Raw genomic sequence first — 21,002 nt, forward strand, 5'->3', positions numbered from 1 at the left:
ATACGTCCACTGTGCCTGTATCATTGACATCCTTAAGAGTGGTAGTATTGCACTCCATCTTTCCCAGGATGCAATGATATTTTTCATTTACTATTTGATCGAGGGAATTTCAATCTTCTATGTGGCCCTCTCTCTAACTCTTACCCCACAGTTAAATACATGCTAATTATGTCAAACTTAATAAGGAAGAAAACATTCAAGGTGGGCCCACAGTACCAGTATACTTATTGGCCAAAAATCTGTTTATTACCTGGCCCACCTTTGCTTCTATCCTATAGAGGGGGGTCACGATGATACTGTGGGTTTCTCGGTATCAAAGTCAATTCAGATTTTGTTCTAATAGTTTTTTCAAAATGTCTGGACATTTCTCTTTCCCCAGTATATAGTCATATAAGTAAATGGTCATAAGTCCCTTTGGGAAAGGAATGGGAAAATCAGAGTATATACTTGCGATGGTGTTGCAAGGTCCTTTGCCCCGGAGACCTAGCATCTATTCATTAGTTGTGTGCTGGTCATCAATTTATTGCCACCCAGTTTCAAATTCACCTTTCAATATTTACTCTATGATAATGGATGGAATCCTTTTGCACACTTATGTGTGAAACGCTAAGCTTCTGTAGAGAGTGACTGAAGGACTTTGCATTAAGAAGGGACTTCCCCTGTTGATTACTGTGGCTGCTCCACTGGTCGATGATGTGAGTGTGAGAACTTGCAGTTGCTCTGCCCTGGCCATGCTCCCAGAATGTGGAGCCACAGCCTAGTATACTAATTTTCTCCCCATAGCCCTTTTCACTCAGACTGTGCACTTCAGGCATTTTGCTCCCACCAACACCCCAACTCCTTCTGCTTGCCCTTGATCCCAAAGAGGGGCTTCCAGCTTCCCTGCTGAAGTTGTGGTCTTTCTGATACAGACTCCGAACACTCCAGGCATCCCATCCCCTCTATATTCTGACTCCCTCTGCTGGCCCACGCTCCCCACTCCTTGTCCCCAGAGTTTTGGCTCCCTGCTTGCCCAGCCACTGTAAGCTGCTTCTAGCTGGGGAAGGCAACAACTTATAAGGACCATCCAATTTATTTACCCTTAAAGGCATTGCGTTTTAATACTATGCCTGAATCATTACACCAACTAAGGCATTTCTGCTTCACCGAAACATTCTTCAAAGTCACCACTGATGAAAGTTGTAGAAACTGGACCACTACCTTATATCAGGGATTATCCATGTCCCAGATGAATTGCCAGCCAGATGATGACTAATCACTAATTTTAAAATTAAAAGGTTTAATTTTAAACCTTTCTTCTTTATTAATTTAAGCACTTAAAGAATAAATTTACCACTGCCATAACCACATCCTACGATTTTGATATGTTTTAGTTTCTTTATCATTTAGTTCAAAATATTTTCTAATTTTCCTGTGATTTATTCTTCGGTTTGGGGTATTTAAAAGGCTTTTTTAAAAATTTATAAAAATGGGAATTTAATAGGCTTTTTTTTTTTTTTTTTTTGCGTGTGCTGTATGCGGGGGTCATATTTCATTATTTTTCCATGTGAGTACCGCGTTATTGCAGCACATTTGCTAAATTTTTTTTGTTTGTGTTACTTTGTTTGTTTTGGGAAGTACATGGACCAGGAATAGAATCTGGGTCTCCCGTTTGGCAGGCCAGAATTCTACCACTGAACTACCCTTGCATCCCTTAATAATTATCTTTTTAGAAATTGATTTCTAAATCCCATGTCATCAGTAAACGTTTTTATGCATTTTCAAGTCTTTAAAATTTATTGAGACTTATTACAGGCAGTATATGTTACATTTTGGATAATATTCCATGTGTACTTGAAAAGAATGTATATTTTGCAATGTGGGGTTTTTACTATTCTATAAATATCAACTAGGCCAATTTGGTTAATATAATTCAAGTTGTCTGTTACTATTGATTTCCTTTCTTATTCTATGATTTACAGAAAGAGGTTTGTTGAAGTCTCCCACAATAACTGTTTATCTTTCTTTTTACTTTAATCAGTTTTTGCTTTGTGTATTTGGAAACTCTGTTATCAGGCAAATAAATATTTGGGATTATTATGTCTTTCGTTATTATGAAATATTCCTTTCTCCCCTTAATGATATTCTTTGTACTGAAGTCTTTCTTCCTTTTTTATGTACCAGACATTATGCATTTTGAGATTAAAGAAAAAAATGGTTTTGAGAAAAATGCCAATACATACATATATATGTACAAACATTTATAAAGGCAGGTCTTCCTCTCAGCACCGTGGTTTCCACCTCTGTAAAATGGAAATTGTGTCTGGGCGGGCCACGGTGGCTCAGCAGGTAAGAGTGCTTGCCTGCCATGCACGAGGACCCGGGTTCGTTTCCCGGTGTCTGCCTGCCCAAGTAAAAAAAAATAATAAATAAATAAAAAAAAAATATATATATATATATACACACACATAATAGTGCCTATCTTACTGATTTATTGTGTGAATTAAATGGGCTATAATGTATTTAAGCATTTAGCAGCACAATGCCTGGAACATGGTCCACACTTCATTGTTTTTTGTTTTTTTTTTCAACAGGATCACCATTGCATTTGAGCAGGACAGCATAAATCTCTGTATTATGCAGTATTCCTGGTTTGTGTCTACTATATGCATTTAGCAATCTCAGTCATAGTGACTACACATTTCCAAGTATCTCTGGTTGAAAACTACATGTAAAGCAGTTATGGATTAGGAAGTATAGGAATTATTAAATGAATGTAAAAGTTCTTTCTCGTTCCTAATTCTTGGATGAAACAGACTCCATCATGTGCAAAACAAAACAAAAGAGAAATGTTGCAATATAGTGGAAAGTCCACAGGACTGGGAATGAGAAGATCTGAGTTTTTGTATTTTCTTTATCCTGAGAAGATCCCTTATTCTCTCTGAGCCCATTTCTTTCTTGTAAAATGACGCTGTGTCGAAGTGACAATTAAGAGCCCTTCTGACTCTAAGATTGGATGCTTCCCGTGCACTAAAGGGATACTTTTTGCTGGAGTGCCTTCTTTCTGTGGCAAAGTGGACACAGACCAGTTTTACAATTTGTAAAGTACAGAAGGGGGGTGGAGTTTAGATCTTATTAACCTTCCCCTACTTAGATACAATCAAATAACCCAGGGGTCAGGATGACAAAGCCTAGGAAGAATTTGAACAGCCTCCTGAGCTTTTTTAGATGAAGATTTATATTAGTTTACATGAGCTGTCAGTCTTCTTTCACCTTCAGACCTTTCTGTTTGGATGACTGCTTGGTTCAGCATACTAAACTCCTTTCCTCATTTATCTACAAATTTTAGAAATTTGAGTATTATAATCAGTTATCAAGCACGAAGGGTTAATCCTCCCTTACAGAAATGTAGTTTCTAGGGAGTAGTCCCATTATGTTGCTGAAATATAAAACACTTACCATCAACTGTCATCTTACTAAACACTTTACATACACTCTTTATTTAAATTGACCGACAACACTGCAGAGCTATAGATATAGCTCACTCCATTTTATAGATCAGGAAACTCAGGGATAGGGAGCTGAATAACTTCCTATGATCACACATGCTGGTAAGTAGCAGCATTTGTCTGACTCCAAAACTCTTAACCATGACAATATTGAGATTAATTAAAAGTGTCATTTAGATAATTCAAGGAGAACTTTCAGTATCGTCCAAAATTAAAAATTCCAAGACAAGTCTATTCAGGGTTAAGAAATGTCCTCAGACATTAGCCCAAATATTTTCTTCTGTGTTTCCTATCTTGTTTTAGGAGAGAGTAACTGTTTAAATCCTGGAACCCAAATAACTACTGCTTATCCCAGGAGAATGATCTAGAAAGAATGCTCAAGGCTTCTACATGGACTTTTACATAATAATGATCTCAGGATATTTCCTGAGCTTCCCCTCCAACCGATAGATTAGGGAATTAGACAAAATACACTGCAAAGTGGATAATGGCTTCTCCTCTCCTATGATACAAATTGGATTAAGAAATGAAAAAAAATTAAGTATAAGAAATATTGTAAAAAAATGGCAATTTTTCCAAATATTTTTATTGTGGTAACATATATAGAATATAAAATCTGCCATTTTAACCATTTTTAAGTGTATAATTTGGTGACATTGATTACATTTGCAATATGATACTACTATTACCATGAGCCTTTTATTTTTAGAAGATAAATAGGCTTCTCATTCTTATAAGACACTAAAGAACAAGAAGGTCCCTTTACGAAACCCTTTTCTTCTTTTTACTGTGGTGACTGTCTTTAATATTATGAAAACATTCTTGAAAGTCACTAGGAATCCAAGCCCCCCTAGGGTCCTTCTTTTCCCATGGGGTCTTGGATGAAGTTCTCTTTCCTGTGCTGCTGCCGCTGCTGCTACTCCAGGTGTCACTTGTTGCTCTGGCTCTTGCTGGCTTCATTCCAGAACTGCTGCTTCTCCCCTCACTGGTATCACTGCTCATACCTGGCAGAGGAAAAGGGTCTTTCCCTAGTAGCAGTCATTTGGCTCACAGAGGACTTTATAGCTTCTTCCCCATGGTTGGAATGAAACACATTTGATTATGATTCAATGCCCTGCTCAAAATAACCCCTCTTGTTAAATAATCAGCTCACCTAAGGGGACTCCGCATATTTTAACTTTTTCCTACTTCAAGATGATTTTACTATATAGAAATGATGAATGGTCTTTATCTTTTCCCATCTGTTTTCTTGAGGCTTAAATACCCCCATGCTGGATTCCACAGTTTTGAAGTTTACTTTATTCTTTTTGGAGCCCTAGGACCCACAGTGAATACCTGTAAGCATTTCAAGGACAATTTATTGTTCCTAGCACCTAACATAGAGTAAATGTCTAATTGATGTTGGTTTGAATGAATGGATAAACTGATGAAACAGCTGTTAAGAAAGCTTAATAGCTATGTTAACATAAGAAAAGTTGTGCAGTGCAACATTTGTTATTTAAATATACCTAGCAACACATTTGTATGCATATTTTAGACATCATGATCTATTTATTAGGATATGCAAATTTTAAAGATTATAACTATATCTTTGTTTTGAAACACTTATTAAACAAGATCCAGTCCTACATTAATAAAATGATATGTGAAGCACTTAGGCAAGGAGGGATGAATATATCCTTACATCTATGTCAATGTATCTAACCATATCTATATCTGTTGATCTATATCCTCTCAACATAGTCTTTTTGGTTATCTGTTTCAATATTTTTTGTATGTGTTTGTAATATTAATTATTGAATTAGTTTGTTAAGCTGCTGAAATGCATTATGCTAGAAATTGAATGGCTTTTAAAAAGGGAATTAAATAAGTTGCAAATTTACAGTTCTAAGGAAGCAAAATTGCCCAAATTAAGGCACCAACTAGAGGTTACCTTCACTCAAGAAAGGCTGATGCCACCTGGAACACCTCTGCCAACTGGGAAAGCACATAGTGACATCTGCTAGCTTTCTCTCCTGGTTTCTCATTTCGTAAGACTTCCCTGGGGGCATTTTCCTCTGGCACCTCCAAAGGTCTCTGACAGTGTGGGCTCTGTGAGCTCTGAAGCAGCTGTTCTCCAAGAGTCTGCCTCAGCTAGTGCCTCTCTCATTTCTGAAGTTTCTCCAAAATGTTTCCCCTTTGAAAGAACTCTAGTAAATGAATTAAGACCCACTTTGAATGGGTGGAATCACATCTCCATCTAATCAAAAGGTCACACCCCAATTCGTTGTGCCAAACCTCCATGGAGAAAATCTAATAAAAAGTTTCTGCTCTACAATGTTGAATCAGGATTAAAAGAAACAGCTGCCTCCACAAGACTGGATTAAGATTGAAACATGGCTTTTCTGGGTTATATAATAGTTTCAAACTGGTATGGTAATGGTAAAAAGTGACATTTAATATTAGTAAAGGTAAAAAGTTTAAATGTTCATTATAAATATATATTCTAAACCAGTCACAGACTTTATTGGGTACTGTGTACATGGGCTTTCAATTCTTCTTTTAACTGCATGGATAATGACCAGGAATGGCAATCCTGCAGTACATATCCTGCACAACTGTATTTGACAGCTCTGAGTTTACATAAATTTCCAAAATTTCTATGGACATATTTATCTGTCACCCTCATTTTAACTCCCAGGTAAAATTCCTATCAAATCTTTTAGTATTAAACTAAGAGTTCTATGACATGAATCCATTGAAGAATTTTGATTAACAATAAAAATAATGTAATAATAGGAGGTCTTCTCAGTAATTTCCAAAAGATGATTTTTAATAGAGTCACTTCAGTCTACAAAGAACTGCCATATTCATTATCCCAGTGTATCTCACATCGACCCAGTGTATAAAGTCTATGATTTTGCACTTTATTAAATTGGGAATTGAGGCTCAGGAAGAGATAGCAATTTGCCAAAAGTTGCACAGCTAGTTAGTGACAGAGCTGATATTCAAACTGTTGTTTCTAATTGCTATGATCTTAATTATCAGAAATAAATTGCCTGTGCCAGAGAGAATTCCAATGGCATCATGGGTGTATAAAAATCAAAGGGATATAGCAGCATTACATAAAAGCTCAAAAGAGCAGAAAAAACACCATTAAAGAGGTCGGAAGGTCCCCTTGGGAAATTTCACAAAATTTTATTTGACAATAGATCATTGATTTGTTCTTTAATTCAGTATATGTATTTTTGACTGTCTGCTATTGACAAGGTACTGAGTTGAACACTATAAGAACTGCAAAAAATGAGAATGACACAATCATGGACCTCATGAAATTTACAATCTCACAGTGCAAAAATGGGCCAAGGACTTGAATAGATATTTCTCAAAAAAAGGTATACAGATGGTCATAAGTACATGAAAAGATGTCTATCATCATTAGCCAATAGGGAAATGCAAATCAAAACCATAAGATACCACTTTACAACCACTAGTATGACTATTACTAAAAAGGCAGAATATAATAAGTATTGGTGAGGATGTAGAGAAATAAGAATTCTCAGGCATTGTTGGTGGGAATGTAAAATGGTGCAACCACTGTGGAAAACAGTTTGGTAGTTCTTAAGAAAGTTAAGTATAGAGTTACCACATTACCTGGAAATCCCACTTCTAGGTATATACCCAAGAACTGAAAGCAAGGACTCAGACACTTGTCTGAAATTTAAATCTTTTCTAAATTTATTGAGACTTGTTTTGTGACCTAACGTATGGTCTATCATAGAGAATAATCTATATACACTTCAGAAGAATGATTACTCTACTATTGCTGAAGTGTTCTATATGTCTGTTAGGTCTATTTAATTAACAGTATTATTCAAATCCTTTATTTCTTTATTGATCTTCTGTCTAGATGTTCTATCCATTACTGAAGTGGTGTGTTGAAGTCTTCAACTATTAATGTAGAACTGTTTATTTCTTCCTTTAACTCTGTCAATGTTTACTTCATATATTTGGGGACCCTCCTATTAGGTGCATATATATGTTTATAATCATTATATCTTCTTGATGTATTGACACTTTTATCAATATACAGTGTACTTCTTTGTCCCTTTCAACCTAAAGTCTACTTTGTCTGATGTTAGTATAGCCACTCCTTTTCTCTTTTGGTTACTATTTGCATGAATTTTTTTTTTCTGTCCTCACACTTTCAACCTAGTTGTGTCTTTGAGTTTAAATTGTGTCTATTGTAAACATATATAGTCAAGTCATGCTTCTTTAATGATTTTGGCAATCTTTTGACTTTTGATTGGAGAGTTTGACCCATTTACATTTAAAATAACTACTGATAATTCAGAACTTAATTCTGTCATTTGCTTTTTGTTTTTTGTCATATACCTTTTTCCCCTCAATTCCCACATTATTTCCTATTTTTGTATTTAATTGATCTTTTGTAGCGAATCCCTTCAAATCCCTTCTCATTTCCTTCTGTGCATATTTTTCTGATATATATTTTTTGTTGTTACCATAGGGTTTAAGTTTAACATCCTAAATCTATAACAATCTCATTTCATTTGTACAACTTTACTTTAATAGCAAACATGATCTGTGATCCTATACCCCTCCATCTCTCCATATTTATGTTGTTCTGGTCACAAATTGCATATTTATACATTATCAGTCCAAACTCATAGATTTATCATTTTATTTTTTTGCATTTCCATTTTGGATCCTGCAAGAAGTAAAAAGTGCAGTTACAAACCAAAATACAATAGGACTGGCATTTATAATTAGCAATGTTATTACTTTTGTGGAATTCTTTATTTCTTTATACTTTTTCAATCTATTATCTGGTGACCTTTCCTTCAACTTAAAAAATTTCCTTCAGCATTTCTTAGAGAGCTCTATTCTCTCTTAAACCAACTTCATTTAGGCTTTCACCCTCATCACCATACAAAAACAGCTTGTGTCCAGGTTTTCGAGATGAGCTCTGTGTTACTGTACCCAGTGTTCATTTCTCTGTTTTTATCTCATTTGCCCTATCAATGACATTGAGCACTCCACTTCCAGATGCATTTTCTTGCCTTCCAAGACACTAAACATTCTTAGTTTTCTTTCTACTTCACTGGCTGAATGTCTTCGTTGCTGGTTCTTCTTTTCCTTGACCTCTTGCTCCTGGGATGCCCCAGACTTCAATTCTTAGTCATCTATTCTATCTATACTTGTTCTCTTGGTGATATCATCCTGTCTCATGGCTTTAAATACCATATAGATGGAAATAGCCCCAAATTTATATCTCTAGATCAAACGCCTCTCTTGAACTCTAGACCCATAAATCCATCTGCCTACTTGACATCTCCACTTGGAACATTTACTAGATATTTCAAGTTTAACATGTCCAAAACTGAATTCCTGATCTTCACTCCCTAGACGTGCTCTACTCTCAATTTTTCTCATCTCTGTGGCAATCCACACTTCTAGTAATTCTTGGAATCATCCTCGACTGCTCTCTTTCTCTCTCACCACATATCCATTTTATCAATAAATTTTGTTGGCTCTACCTTCAAAATATTTCCAAAGTCTGACCACTCTCACCATCTTCTCCATCTTCACTACCACTTTAATTTAATCCACCACCATCTCTATCCTGGTTTACTGCAATAGTCTCTAAAAAAGACTCACGGCTTCTACCTTTGTCCACGCCCCTCCCTCTCTATCAGTCTATTCTCAAAACAACCACAATGACTGTTTTAAAACTGAAGTGATATCATCACTCCTCTGATACAGAACTAAAACGGGTTTTCATTTTCCTCAAAGCAAAGGCTAAAGACCCTTCGATAGCACAAGAGTTCACAGCGGCAATATTTATAATAAGCCAAAATGGGAAACAATCCAAATGTCCGTCAACTGAAGAATGGATAACAAACTATGGTATATCCATATGTGATGATCTGAAGCTGTGTGGACCCCAGGTGAGTATGTTTAAATTCATCCATTCCTGTGGGAGTGGACCTATTTTAAGTAGGATCGTTTGGTGAGTAGGATCTTAAGTTAAGATGTGGTCATTCAGGGTGGCTCTTAATTTTCTTTCTGGAGTCTTTTAAAAGACAGAATGAAATTCAAACAAAGTAAGAGAAAGCTGCAGAAGCAATGAAACCTCGAAGAGAAGGGAGAGACCAGGGTACACAATCATGTGCCTTGCCGTATGACAGAAGAATCCAGGATTGTTGGCAGCCATTCTTCAGGGAGAAAGCATTGCTTGATGATGCCTTGATTGGGATATTTTCATGGCCTCAGAACTGTAAACTTATAAGCTAATAGATTCCCATTATTAAAAGCTGACCCATTTCACGGTGCCTACATTTTGGCAACCTAGCAGATTACAGCACCATACAATTGAATAACTTTTCCAGTAATAAAAACTATGATGTTCTAATACATGTAACAACATGGATGAACATTGAAAGCTTTATGCTAATGACAGAAGCCAGTTACCAAAGACTGCAAGTTGTGTGATTCTCTTTATATGAAATGTCCAGAATAAGCAAATCCGTAGAGACAGAAAATAGATTAGTGCTTATCTAGTGCTGGATTCAGGGGAAATAGGGAGTCACTGCTAATAAGTACTGGATTTCTTCTTAGAGTGAGGAAAGTACTTTAAAATATATTGACTGTGGTAGTGATTATACAGCTCTGTGAGCATACTAAAAACCATTGAATTCTATACTTTAAATGGGTATTTTATCATATGTGAGCTCTATCTATAGAACGCTGTTAAAAAAAAAAATACTTAATAGGTGGAAGGGAAGGAACATTATAAAAAGAGCAGTGTACGTAAAGGCCCAGAATTTGGAAAGAACTTATTGTCAATGAGGAACAGAGAGAATGCTGATATTCCTAGAGTGTAGTGACCAATCGGAGGAATTAAGCTGGAGAGTTAGATAAGGACCAGATATATGAAGGATTTTAAATTTACCATACTTTCCAAAGAAAGCTTTTAAAGGAATTTAAGCAAGTGAGTGATATAATCAAATTTCTAGTAAAAAAACATTTTGGAGAATTAGAAGTGGGCATGTAGAAACAAGACAAGTGATTAAAAGGTCATTGCAGTAGTCCAGGACTGAAATGAAGAGAGAGAGTAAAAATGGGTTTGATATACATTTTGGAGGCAGAGTTATGCAATTTGGTGACTGATTGGATATAGGGCATGAATGACACAGATGGAGATTCCATTTACTTAGATGGAGACACCTAGGAGAAGAGCATTTTTTGGCAGTGTAGTTCTGAAAACGTCCAGCTAGTATGCACATAAGCAGTTTGATATATGGTTTAGATTGGGTTCAAATATTGGCTCTGCCACTTATGAGCTATGTAACATTGGGAAAAATGACATTTTTTTCCCTTGATTCCCTTATCTGTAAAATGGATATAACAATAACCGATAACAACCAAATAGTAACCTATTAGGGCATTATAGCTTGTTGGTTAACAGCACAGATTTGGGAGCCCAGTGGTCTGCATTTGGATCCTGGCTCCACCTTTACTCTAGTGTGTGACCTTGGGAACACCAATCAACTTCGAGTGTTATTTTCTTAACCCCCAAATCAGGATAATAATAGCTCCTACCTCATAGGTGTTAGATAGTATGTGCATTAGATAATATGTGCCAAGTACTTAGGGATCGGCACTTAGTAAGCACTATATTAAGTGCTAGCTATTACTATTATCTCATGGAGTTGACATGAAGAGATGAGATAATACACATGAAAGGATACAGTGTTTTGGAGATGTTCAAAGAATGCTACTGAAGTCTCCTTCCTTCTTTTTGCACCTGAATTTTGTCTTAATTGAACTTTTTTTTTTACTATAATCCATATTCAGTTAACCTGGGGACACTCTTACACCATGGAAAAGTCCCATTAAATTGCTCAACAATCAAAGATGGGAGATAAAGGCCAGTTATTGCCTGAGGTGGGGAAAATAGAAAAAGGAATGTCTAGGAAGAGGAGGCACAGTGCACTTTGGGAAGTCAGAATGCAGTCAGCAACGGTGGAATTTGGCTTAGGCAATGGGGCAGACAGTCTAACTCCTGAGAAAAATAGGATTGGCTTGGAATAGAGGCTTCTGAGACAAAAAACTCAGAGCTGTGTGTTTTAGCTAATGAATAACAATAAAGCAGGCTTCTTCAAGTGAGAACGCTGATTCTGTGATATCTAAAATTACCATTAATTTTAATGAATTACTTAATTAGTTATCATGAATTCTTTTCCAACTATGTAAAAGTGATTGAGTAATGTAAAAATGTAAATATGGAAGAAAACATACTTGCTCACATGCCATGCAAAAACAAACAGGTAGGGTTTAGCCCAAGGGCCATACTTGGCTGACCTCTAGTATTTTTATAAACTCAGGTTCTTAATTTTATTTATTTATTTTTGGGGGTTGCATGGTCTGGGACTCAAACCTGGGCCTCCCACATGGAAGGCGAGAATTCTACCACTGAACCACCCGTACACCCATAAACCACCCGTGCACCCCTTAATTTTAAAACATTCCAAGTTATTAATCTCTTCTTTTGTGGTTAGTGTTTTTCATTCCAAGAGATCTTTACCTACCTCCAAGGTCATGAATATGCTCTTCTGTGTTGTATACTAGAAGATTTATTGTTTTATCATTCATATTTAGGCCTATGATCCACCTGGGATTAATTAGCTTTGTGCATGGTGTGAAGAACAGGTTTTACACTTTTTTTTTTGCATGCAAGTTATAATGTACCTTTTCTGTCTTTATTACACAGATATGATGCCTCCATGTTAAGCTTATGACTCTCTTCTAGCCATTTGCTCAAAAATATTTTGAAAGCTTATTATGTACTCTGCTAGGCACAATTGTTTAATTTTGCCCTGAAGGCACTTACTGTCTTTTGAGGAAAACAATTAAGGCGTCTAGCCTGCCATGCCAGAGGACCCGGGACCCGGGTTCGATTCCCGGTGCCTGCCCATGTAAAAAATTTAAAAAAAAACAATTAAGGCTTTACAATAAATGTGATAAACGCCATGATAATATTGCAGTATCTATTGATATGTATTTTTTCCTACTAGAAATGAGTTATTTGGAGAAAGGACCATAGCTTTAATTTGATTTTCTCAAACATCTAGCATAAATTTTAGCATAAAACATGTACTCATGAAAACCTGAGTAATTAAATGAGTGAACACAGTGCATAAACACACACACACACACACACGTATCTACATGCATATAGAACATATACACTTTCCACCTCTTCCTTCCAGAATCACACAACTAAGGTATAACTTTAGAAATCACTAGTCCTCCCCCTGTGTGGCTTAGACAGAAGACAATTTATTCACTAAACTCTTTTTTTTTTAGGGGGGGGGTACATGGTCCGGCAATCGAACCCGAGTCTCCTGCATGAAAGGTGAGCATTCTACCACTGAACCACCTGTGCACCCCTTATTCATTAAACTCTTAATGGCTTTTGAATCAGACTGCCTGGGTTCAAATGCTTCACTTAGCAGCTCTAAAATCTTAGAGCTGTTACTTAACCTCACTTTGTCCCAGTAACCATGGGAAAATTAATGGTACCTTCCTCATAGTATATTAGAGTATTAAATGTGTTAATACAGGTAACAAAAATTAGAAACCTAAGAGTTCAATGAAGACAGTTGATAAATGGTAGGCACTCAGTAAATATTGGTCGAACGAATGACCAATTCCTGGATCAGCAAAATCACAATGATTGCTGTCTATTATTACTTGATGAATGACATAAGGTTCTGAATTCCTATTCCATCCACTCCCCCACCCCCCAATGACAATTCTCACTTGGGGAGTCATAGCACTTCTCTACAATGACACAAGGTGGCAGCATCCGTCTCCTTTTGAGTTCTTAGTCGCGCTCATTCTTTTACTCTGGTTCTAGAGACAAACTTTCTGGAACATCTTTATTTGCAAGTTCTCCTATCTATTCTAGATGCTGTTGTTAAAAATGAACAAAGTTAACTGTTTCAATTATCATAATGTTAGCTCTTAACTGACCTAATTTCTAGGTAAACAAAAGATTACTACATGCAGAAAGTAAAAAGTTAAAACGTTGAGGTGCTTTACAGTCTCCCCACTGTTTTGTGTTCTTAAAGCTCCTTTTTTTATAACAAAAAACTACTCGACAAATAATAAACTGAATTCTCCTGTTTCAGCCACACAAAGGTGCAACAGTGTTCCCTTCCAAAATTGTAAGAAAAGACAAAACAAAGCAAAACTAAACAAAACTTCTGTGTCTTTAATAATGACTTGAGGATAATTCTGCAGTCCCTCTAAGCTACTCTATGAAACTACTGTTTAGAAACAGAAATTTCTGAGCCTCTTTAACAGTGAGAGCTTGTGGTATGAAGAAAAGAATCGTGGTCTAGATATTAAGAGGTCAGATTCTAGTGATGCTTTAGGAACCTCCTTACCACCAACCTTGAGCTGATATCTTATCTTTTCAAGATCCAGTTTCCTCGTTTCTAGAACAAAGATAACAATCGGTGTCTTTCCTACTTCGCTGATGGTAATGATAAGATGAAATTAATGAACGTAAATAGCTTTATAAACTGTTAAGGGCTGTACTTTACACTGTATGAGCTAATGTAGAACCATTTCCATTTTACCTAAAGGGGAAACCGGCTTGAGCCAGTTAAATGGGCTTGCCTCAGTTCTCTCATCTGTAAAATGTGACTAATGATACTAACCCCACCTACCTCAGTGTGCTGTGAGGATACAATAAGGTTAATAGATGTGAAAGTGTTTTTAAAATGAAAGCACTCTCACTTGTAAAAGATTATTATTTTAAGCAATGTCTTTCCTTGAGTTTCATAAACAACCCTGAGGAAAACAATGAGTAACTTAATTGTCTAAAAATTTAAGCATGTTTGATTTACTTCTGTCAGAAACCTGGAAGAAACTGCACATTAAAAGAAGATAGTCAGGAAAAAAAAAAAGAAGAAGATAGGAATAGAGAGGCTGAAGGTGTTATTGCCATTTAGGAAGGATAAATAAAATTAAATGGTATATTCAGAGCTGGAACTAATAAACACTTTTTGAATATACGCATTTAAATATGATATAGAAATGAAGCATTCATTTAAAATATTAGCATTCAACTAATATTTATTGATGGCCTTTTATGTAGCAGGTATTTGCAGATGTATTATTTCATTAAATATATTTTTAGTCCTCCCCACAGCCAGAGGAAAATGTCACCCCATTTTTAAGTTGAGGCAATTGAGGTTCAGAGAGGCTACTCAGCTTGATTTAGGTCAAAAGCAAATCCAAAATTTTGTAACTTCAAATCCTCCGCTCCTTCTTGCCTTTTCCCAGGAGGGATACTATGGAGGGCTCTATTCAGCCTTGTGGGAGCACTTATGATATAGAATTCAACAATTATAGAGAAAAGCTATTTTTTTTATTTAGTAAAAATTAGAGGCAGGAAGCATGGGTGGTTCAGTGGTAGGCTGCTCACCTGTCATGCAGGAGACCAAGATTCAATTCCTGGCCCATGCCCCCCCCCCAGAAAAAGAACCTGGATTAATGGGTGCCGTTTAGCCAAAAACTTACCTGTCTTCTTAAATTAATTTCAATGGCTTTGGACATTTGGGCTCAGACCTTTTGACTACCATTTTATGTAAATATACTCAGTTACCTTTCCCTTAAATATTTCCAGAGACAACTGATTCTTTTTCAAAAAATAAAAATGATTAATTGTTAAATGTTAGGGGTTAAAGAGAGAAAAAGAAATAAAGTTATGAGGTAACAAGAGATCTTAGAAATGAAGGTCATTTAAATCTCTTGGGAGGTATCAGTTATTTCAGAATGATGTGCTGTTGTTGTCACACTTAATAAGTTAGTCTTAAAAGGGCACTTATCCTTGCTGATGTTATAGTTTTTATGCAGACTAGTTTAGTGAACTGGATATCATTTTAATGTGTGACTATTGTTAAGCTATGCTTCCTGGGAGTTTTAATTACTTTAGTATTTTGAAATGACACAGTTCTAAACTTACTAAGTCTGCTTTGTTGCATTTAAAAGAAAATTTTATTGTGGTAACATACATACAACATGTTCCACTGCATTTTATTTACTAGTAAGGCTGTTCAATTTTAAAGTTTAAAGCAAAGAGTCTTTTAAATTATGTGCCTGTTTAGGCTGTTTTATTTCCTTTTTTATCTACAGACTGATACTGACACTGTATTTCTGACTTGTGCAAGAGAATTTCAGTGAACATCTATAGTGTTCTGTTTCCTTGAAAAGTTATCCAAATATAATACTTGTATTTGTAAAACCACATGCATCAATTAATGCTATGATCTCTTAGTTATGAATAAAATAGCCCACGGAGCCTTGTAAATGGAAATATAAAACTTTTATTTCAACAAATATCTATTTTCCCTTTTATTTCCTTTTGGAATAGCAGATTTTTATCCTTTTAAAAGGAAATATTGATTTTAATCCAGTATTAAAGTGAAATGGGCTCCTAGTATTCAATCTAGTCCAGGCTAATTTACAGTCTTGGCCAGTAATCTTTAAAGAAACCAGCAATGATTTGAGTTATAATACCATTTAGCTATAGTAGAAGTCTGGCTTTTAAGAATCAGTTTATTCTTAAATTAAGAAAAGTCATTTCATAGATAAGGAAAAACAGAAAGTAAATATAAAGAGAGGTAACTATAAAATTCACTTACTGTTTAAGTTTCTTTTTACATTGGACATCACCGGTATTTCTTAAGGTGTCAAAGTCAAGTCTCTGCCCTCACAGAGGGGACAATATTTTAGAGACTAATTATGGCCACTTGTGAAAAGTATAACAATAAACCAGTGTGGTATACAGTTGGATATGTGGCAGTTAAAGTGTCACAGATGTTTAAGCACTTTTGGAGCTCAAAGGGGGTAAACAACAGAGTGGGCTATAATTTCAGGTTTGCACTAGCCCCTGGTTAGACTGGAATCCCAAAGATAAGGTTTGGGGACTTAGAATTTAAAGGGTGATTATAATTACAAAGACCGCTGGATAGGCAAGGAAAAGACAAAGGGATCTCTGAATTCCTTTTAGAATGCCAATAATAGTGAAATTGGCCTTGTATTGTTTTTGCTGTTTTAACACGTCAAGAGATAAAGTGTTTCTCACAGGAAAGCTCCTAGAACTGCTTAAAGGCATCTGTTCTCAGTTACCTGGCTTTTTACCTGCTGCTATTTGAATGGAGAATGCTGTGTCAGGTTGGCAGCTGGAAGCCTGAGCTCCAAACTTAATGGGAGATTCAATTATCCTTGCTTCCAGAAAACAGCAATGTTGTCTTTCTTTGCTGAGCCCCTCTAGAGTGGGGTGTCCCACTAGAGACCCAATTAGAGCTTAATTCCTCAGATACTAAACCCTGTGCTAGGCACGAGGGTGATTCTGTGGCACTGATAATCTATTCAGGCGGCTAGTTTTTACTAACTAGAACACTGTAGAAAATCGCTACAGGAGTGTCAAGGATGAAGTTACTTCTGTTTTGAGGTAAACGGCTCAGGGAGGAGTGACATTTTGGAGAACCCTAAAGCAGAAGCTTTTTGCTATTTAGAGAAGGGATGGAAATGCCTTACAGGCAGAGGGAGCAGCAGAGCAACCGGGTGGAGTACTAAAGGACTGTTCAAGAAAAAGCAGGTGGCTTATGGTGGCAGGGGGGAGGGTTATTGAACCCCGTGACAAGTCAGTCTAAGAAAGAGCATGATCAATATAAAGCATCACAAATAAAACAACTATTTCTATTTCTGGCTGCACAAAAGAAACATCTGGAAGAAACACCCATTTACTGTCCACTGTGTGGACTGTCTGTGTTAGGCGCTTTGGAAGATAGAAGGGAAGACCTTTGCTCTGAAAGAGTCTATGTGAAAGAAATAAGATTAACTCACATAAAATAATCAAATAATATTACAGCCTTTAAGGTAAAGTGTTAGATTGCCCAGAAACTCAAGCTAAAGACCTCCAGAAAGCACTCTTGCTGCCCAGGGACTCCCCATTGTACTACATGAACGTTTAAGACCAGCGGACCCAGCTAGGAGTTGTAGGGTTTGGTTATTCTTCACCCCAGGTGCAGGAATAAAAGTAAGCCTGAACCTTACATAACATTTCCGGTGGACAAGGCAGTGTTCTGGGCGCTTATGTGGATTAACTCATTAAATGTTAGCAATTACTCTATCTGGGAGAAACTTATCAGCTCCAGTTTATATATGGGGAAACTGAGGCACAGGGACATTAGGTAACTTGCCCAAAGTCTCACAGCCAGAATTCAAATTCAGGGGTCTGGCTCCACGGTTGGTGCAGTCTTTTCCCTCTCAGTATTCTCAGAATCTAGGACAGTGCCCCGCGGGCATTAAGATCTTAAAAAAAAAAAAACGTTTTCCCTGAGTATTTTCAGGATAACACAACACAAGAAAACCGCGTCAAAATAAAGACCTGAAAGCCCGGAACTTTTAAGAGCGGAGAAATGCATTTTAGTGGTACAGCCTCAACTCTGTACACCCTGACCCAAGGCCGGCAAGAAAATGTTTCTTTTTAAATTTTACTTTTTTTTTTTTTTTTCCTTTTGTGACACTGTGGTGTTTCTGAACGCTAGGGGCTCCCGGATTCTCTGGTTTGAAAGTAACTTTTCCTTTTACGATTTTTTTTTTCTTGAAGGGGGTGGGGGAAAATGTGGCCTTAATTATCCTACGTCTTAGGCAGTTTAAGGAAGGGGCTGTGCTTTCAGAATCCCATCAGAGCCAAGTAAGGAGGTCCTTCTTGGTCCCTCTCTCTCCCTCTCTCTCTTTTTAAAGGACCTCGTGCAATAAAAGTGCAGAAAACAAACCAAGCTGATCACAACAGCAGCCGCCGCGGCAGCAGCCACAGCAGCAAAAGTTGGAGTTTGGGGCAGCAGCTCTGGAGTTGCTCGGCTCAGCGCAGCTCCCATTCATTAAGTAACCAGCTGAGGAGTAAAGTGGCCGAACGCCCGCGCTGCCCCACTCGCTCGCTCGCACACACATACACACGCCGGCCCAGCGGACCCGAAGGGCCACAGCTCTGCAAAAGTTTCTGCTCGGGATTTGACTCTCTTCCCCTTGGACTATTAAACGCTCCCGGTTTGACAGAGGAAAGCAGAGCGCACAGGGGAAGAAAAACAAAAAAACACAACCACCAGCGTCAACCTCGAGAACTTTTCTGCAGCTTTAAAAGCAAGCAGGCAGCCGGGACTGCACTCTCGCCGCCGAGCCGCGAGCCGGGGCCGACCCGCCTTTCACCGGAGCGGCCTCGGCGGCCGCGGCAGAACAACCCGAAGGCGACCGGGGCGTCTGGGTCTGTGGCTGCTGTCGCGGGGTCGTCTTCGCGAGTAGTCAGGAGGCTCACGCCGCAGCCAGCGCCATGCAAAACTTCAAGTACGACAAGACGATCGTTCCAGAGAGCAAGAACGGCGGCCGCCCGGCGCTCAACAACAACCCGAGAAAGAGCGGCAGCAAGCGAGTGCTGCTCATTTGCCTCGACCTCTTCTGCCTCTTCATGGGTGAGCCCAGTCCCGCTGTTCCTCGGCCCCTCGGCCCTCGGCGCCCGTCTCTGCGCGCGGAGCTCGGCTCTCGCTTCCTTACTGGCTCGGAGTTGGCCGGCGGGGCACGTTCCTGGGCAGCGCCTCGCCGCCAGCCCGCCGGTGCTGTCAGCTCCGGGAGGTCCCCGCAGGCTTCTCGAGGAGCCTTCGCGCCGCTTCTGGCCCTGAGGCCTCCTCCCTGCCCGATTCTACGGACTTCCCGCCCTGTGAAGTGTGTTTGGGCGTGCTAATGCGTTCCGGGGCAATTGTAAACTGGCTCTTTAAAAGTTGTCTCTAGTTGGAAGTCGCTTTGCGTCTTCCGAAGTCCGGGGAGAAGCCTACGGAAGGTGTGGGGTTTTTCCCTTAACTTTCAGAATAGGGCAAGTTGGGTGAACCGTGATTTAGAACCAGCATATAGCTTGTTGTCATCCATACACATAAGATGGATCTCCCGGAGAGCAGGGTTTCTGCCTGAAACTGCTTTCTCCCCACTGTATGTAAACATTCAATCCTTCTGCGGGTGCTGCCTCCGCTCGGCTGGGCTTGCACATTTGCCTTTTCATTTTTCTCTGCAACGTCCCCCCTCCCCCCCCCCCCCCCCCCCGGGTTTGAAAGGTGCCCTCCCCGGACTTAGTGCTAGGTACGATTCAGCAGTCACTTCTATTTGCTGGGCGGTTCCACAGGCATCTACTTTTACTAGTCCTCTTTCTAACTCAGTGTAGTAGGGGTGAGGGGGCCTCAGCTCACTGAAGAGGAAACTGAGGTACGGGCCAAGGCAAGCTACGGTCGATATGTTTTGGAACCAAAATTACTTGCATATCCCCAAAGTTGGGGAGATACAACACTTCTGTTTTGCAAGCTATTTGTAAGTCGCTGCTAAAAGAGCAGTGGGAGTCAAAAGAATGGGAGTGGGAGAGTCTGGAAGATTTATGAACTTGGGGTGGGGAAGGAGAAAGCTATTGACAGAAGTCTGCAGTAGTTCCAAGGTTGAAGTCAGAGTAGGAATTCTTTTCTTTCTTTCTTTCTTTCTTTTTTTTTTTTTTTTAGCGAATTATGGTGTAATGGAAAGTTCTCAGGAATTGTCATCAGTAGACTGCCACTCTGCCATTTGCTGAGTGTGCCACCTAACTGCCTCATAAGCCTCAGTTTCCTCATCTGTTGAATGAGTGGGTTGAACTAATGCTCTCCAAGGCCCCTTCCTGCATTAAGAACTCGGATTTGGTCCAGGAGCTGTTCTGCCAACCCTGCTAACTGAAGAAACATCTGTGTTCCCAGTTCAGTTCCCTTAAAATAGAACTCCTGCACAGAGACTTAAGTAGCCTTTGAAATGGATTTGTCCATGCAGACTGTGCAAACTGGACACTCCTTGTGCTGAAATTATACTTCCCTTGAGTTCAGGAGGCTTTCTATGGCACGATCCTTACAAGTGTCATGTGCCCTGACTTCCATCCTCCTGTCCTTGGCTTGACTGCTCATAGTACATTCTGAGAATTAAAGAAAGAAGGGATTCTTGGAGAGTTTCAAAATAAGAATGGCCCCCTTAAGATAAGGAGAGGTAACTGAAGGTAGAATTGTGCTCTGCGGGAAGAAGAAAGATTCCTACAGTTCCAGTGGCACACATCTTTTGCACCTCCCTTACTATAAATTAAACATTATGATGCTATGTAAAGGAATTGTCACTGGGGGGCCTACCTTCCTGTAAGAGGCTGGCTTGTTCTCTTGCACAGCGGGATAGATTAGTACTTTTATTAAAGTCTTGTAACCCAACTTTCAAATTTTTAAAAGATCCTCCTTCACTCTGGGAACAGACATTGAAGTTGTTTTTTGTAAACTTGCCCTGAGGCTTCCCATTGTTTGCTACATGTTTTGTTGGTGGTGGGGTAAGCTCTTTGTAGATCCAAAGAAAGTGACCCTGTGCCTGTGCAGTGCACTCTCCACCTCCTAC

The 21,002-nt window shown here is 38.5% G+C and overlaps 1 protein-coding gene across 1 annotated transcript in view; it reads left to right on the forward strand.

Annotated features, from left to right (window-relative positions):
* The first annotated feature begins 18,243 nt into the window (after window positions 1-18,243).
* Window positions 18,244-21,002, forward strand: part of PLPP3 (phospholipid phosphatase 3) — an 82,635-nt gene continuing 79,876 nt past the window's right edge. The window contains exon 1 of the mRNA XM_077149526.1: window positions 18,244-19,039. Within this exon, the coding sequence (XP_077005641.1) occupies window positions 18,901-19,039 (139 nt within the window). The 5' untranslated portion in view covers window positions 18,244-18,900. The remainder of the gene's footprint in view (window positions 19,040-21,002) is intronic.

This window comes from Tamandua tetradactyla, chromosome 2 (genome assembly GCF_023851605.1).
Source record: "Tamandua tetradactyla isolate mTamTet1 chromosome 2, mTamTet1.pri, whole genome shotgun sequence".
In the NCBI taxonomy this organism is placed as follows: Eukaryota; Metazoa; Chordata; class Mammalia; order Pilosa; family Myrmecophagidae; genus Tamandua; species Tamandua tetradactyla.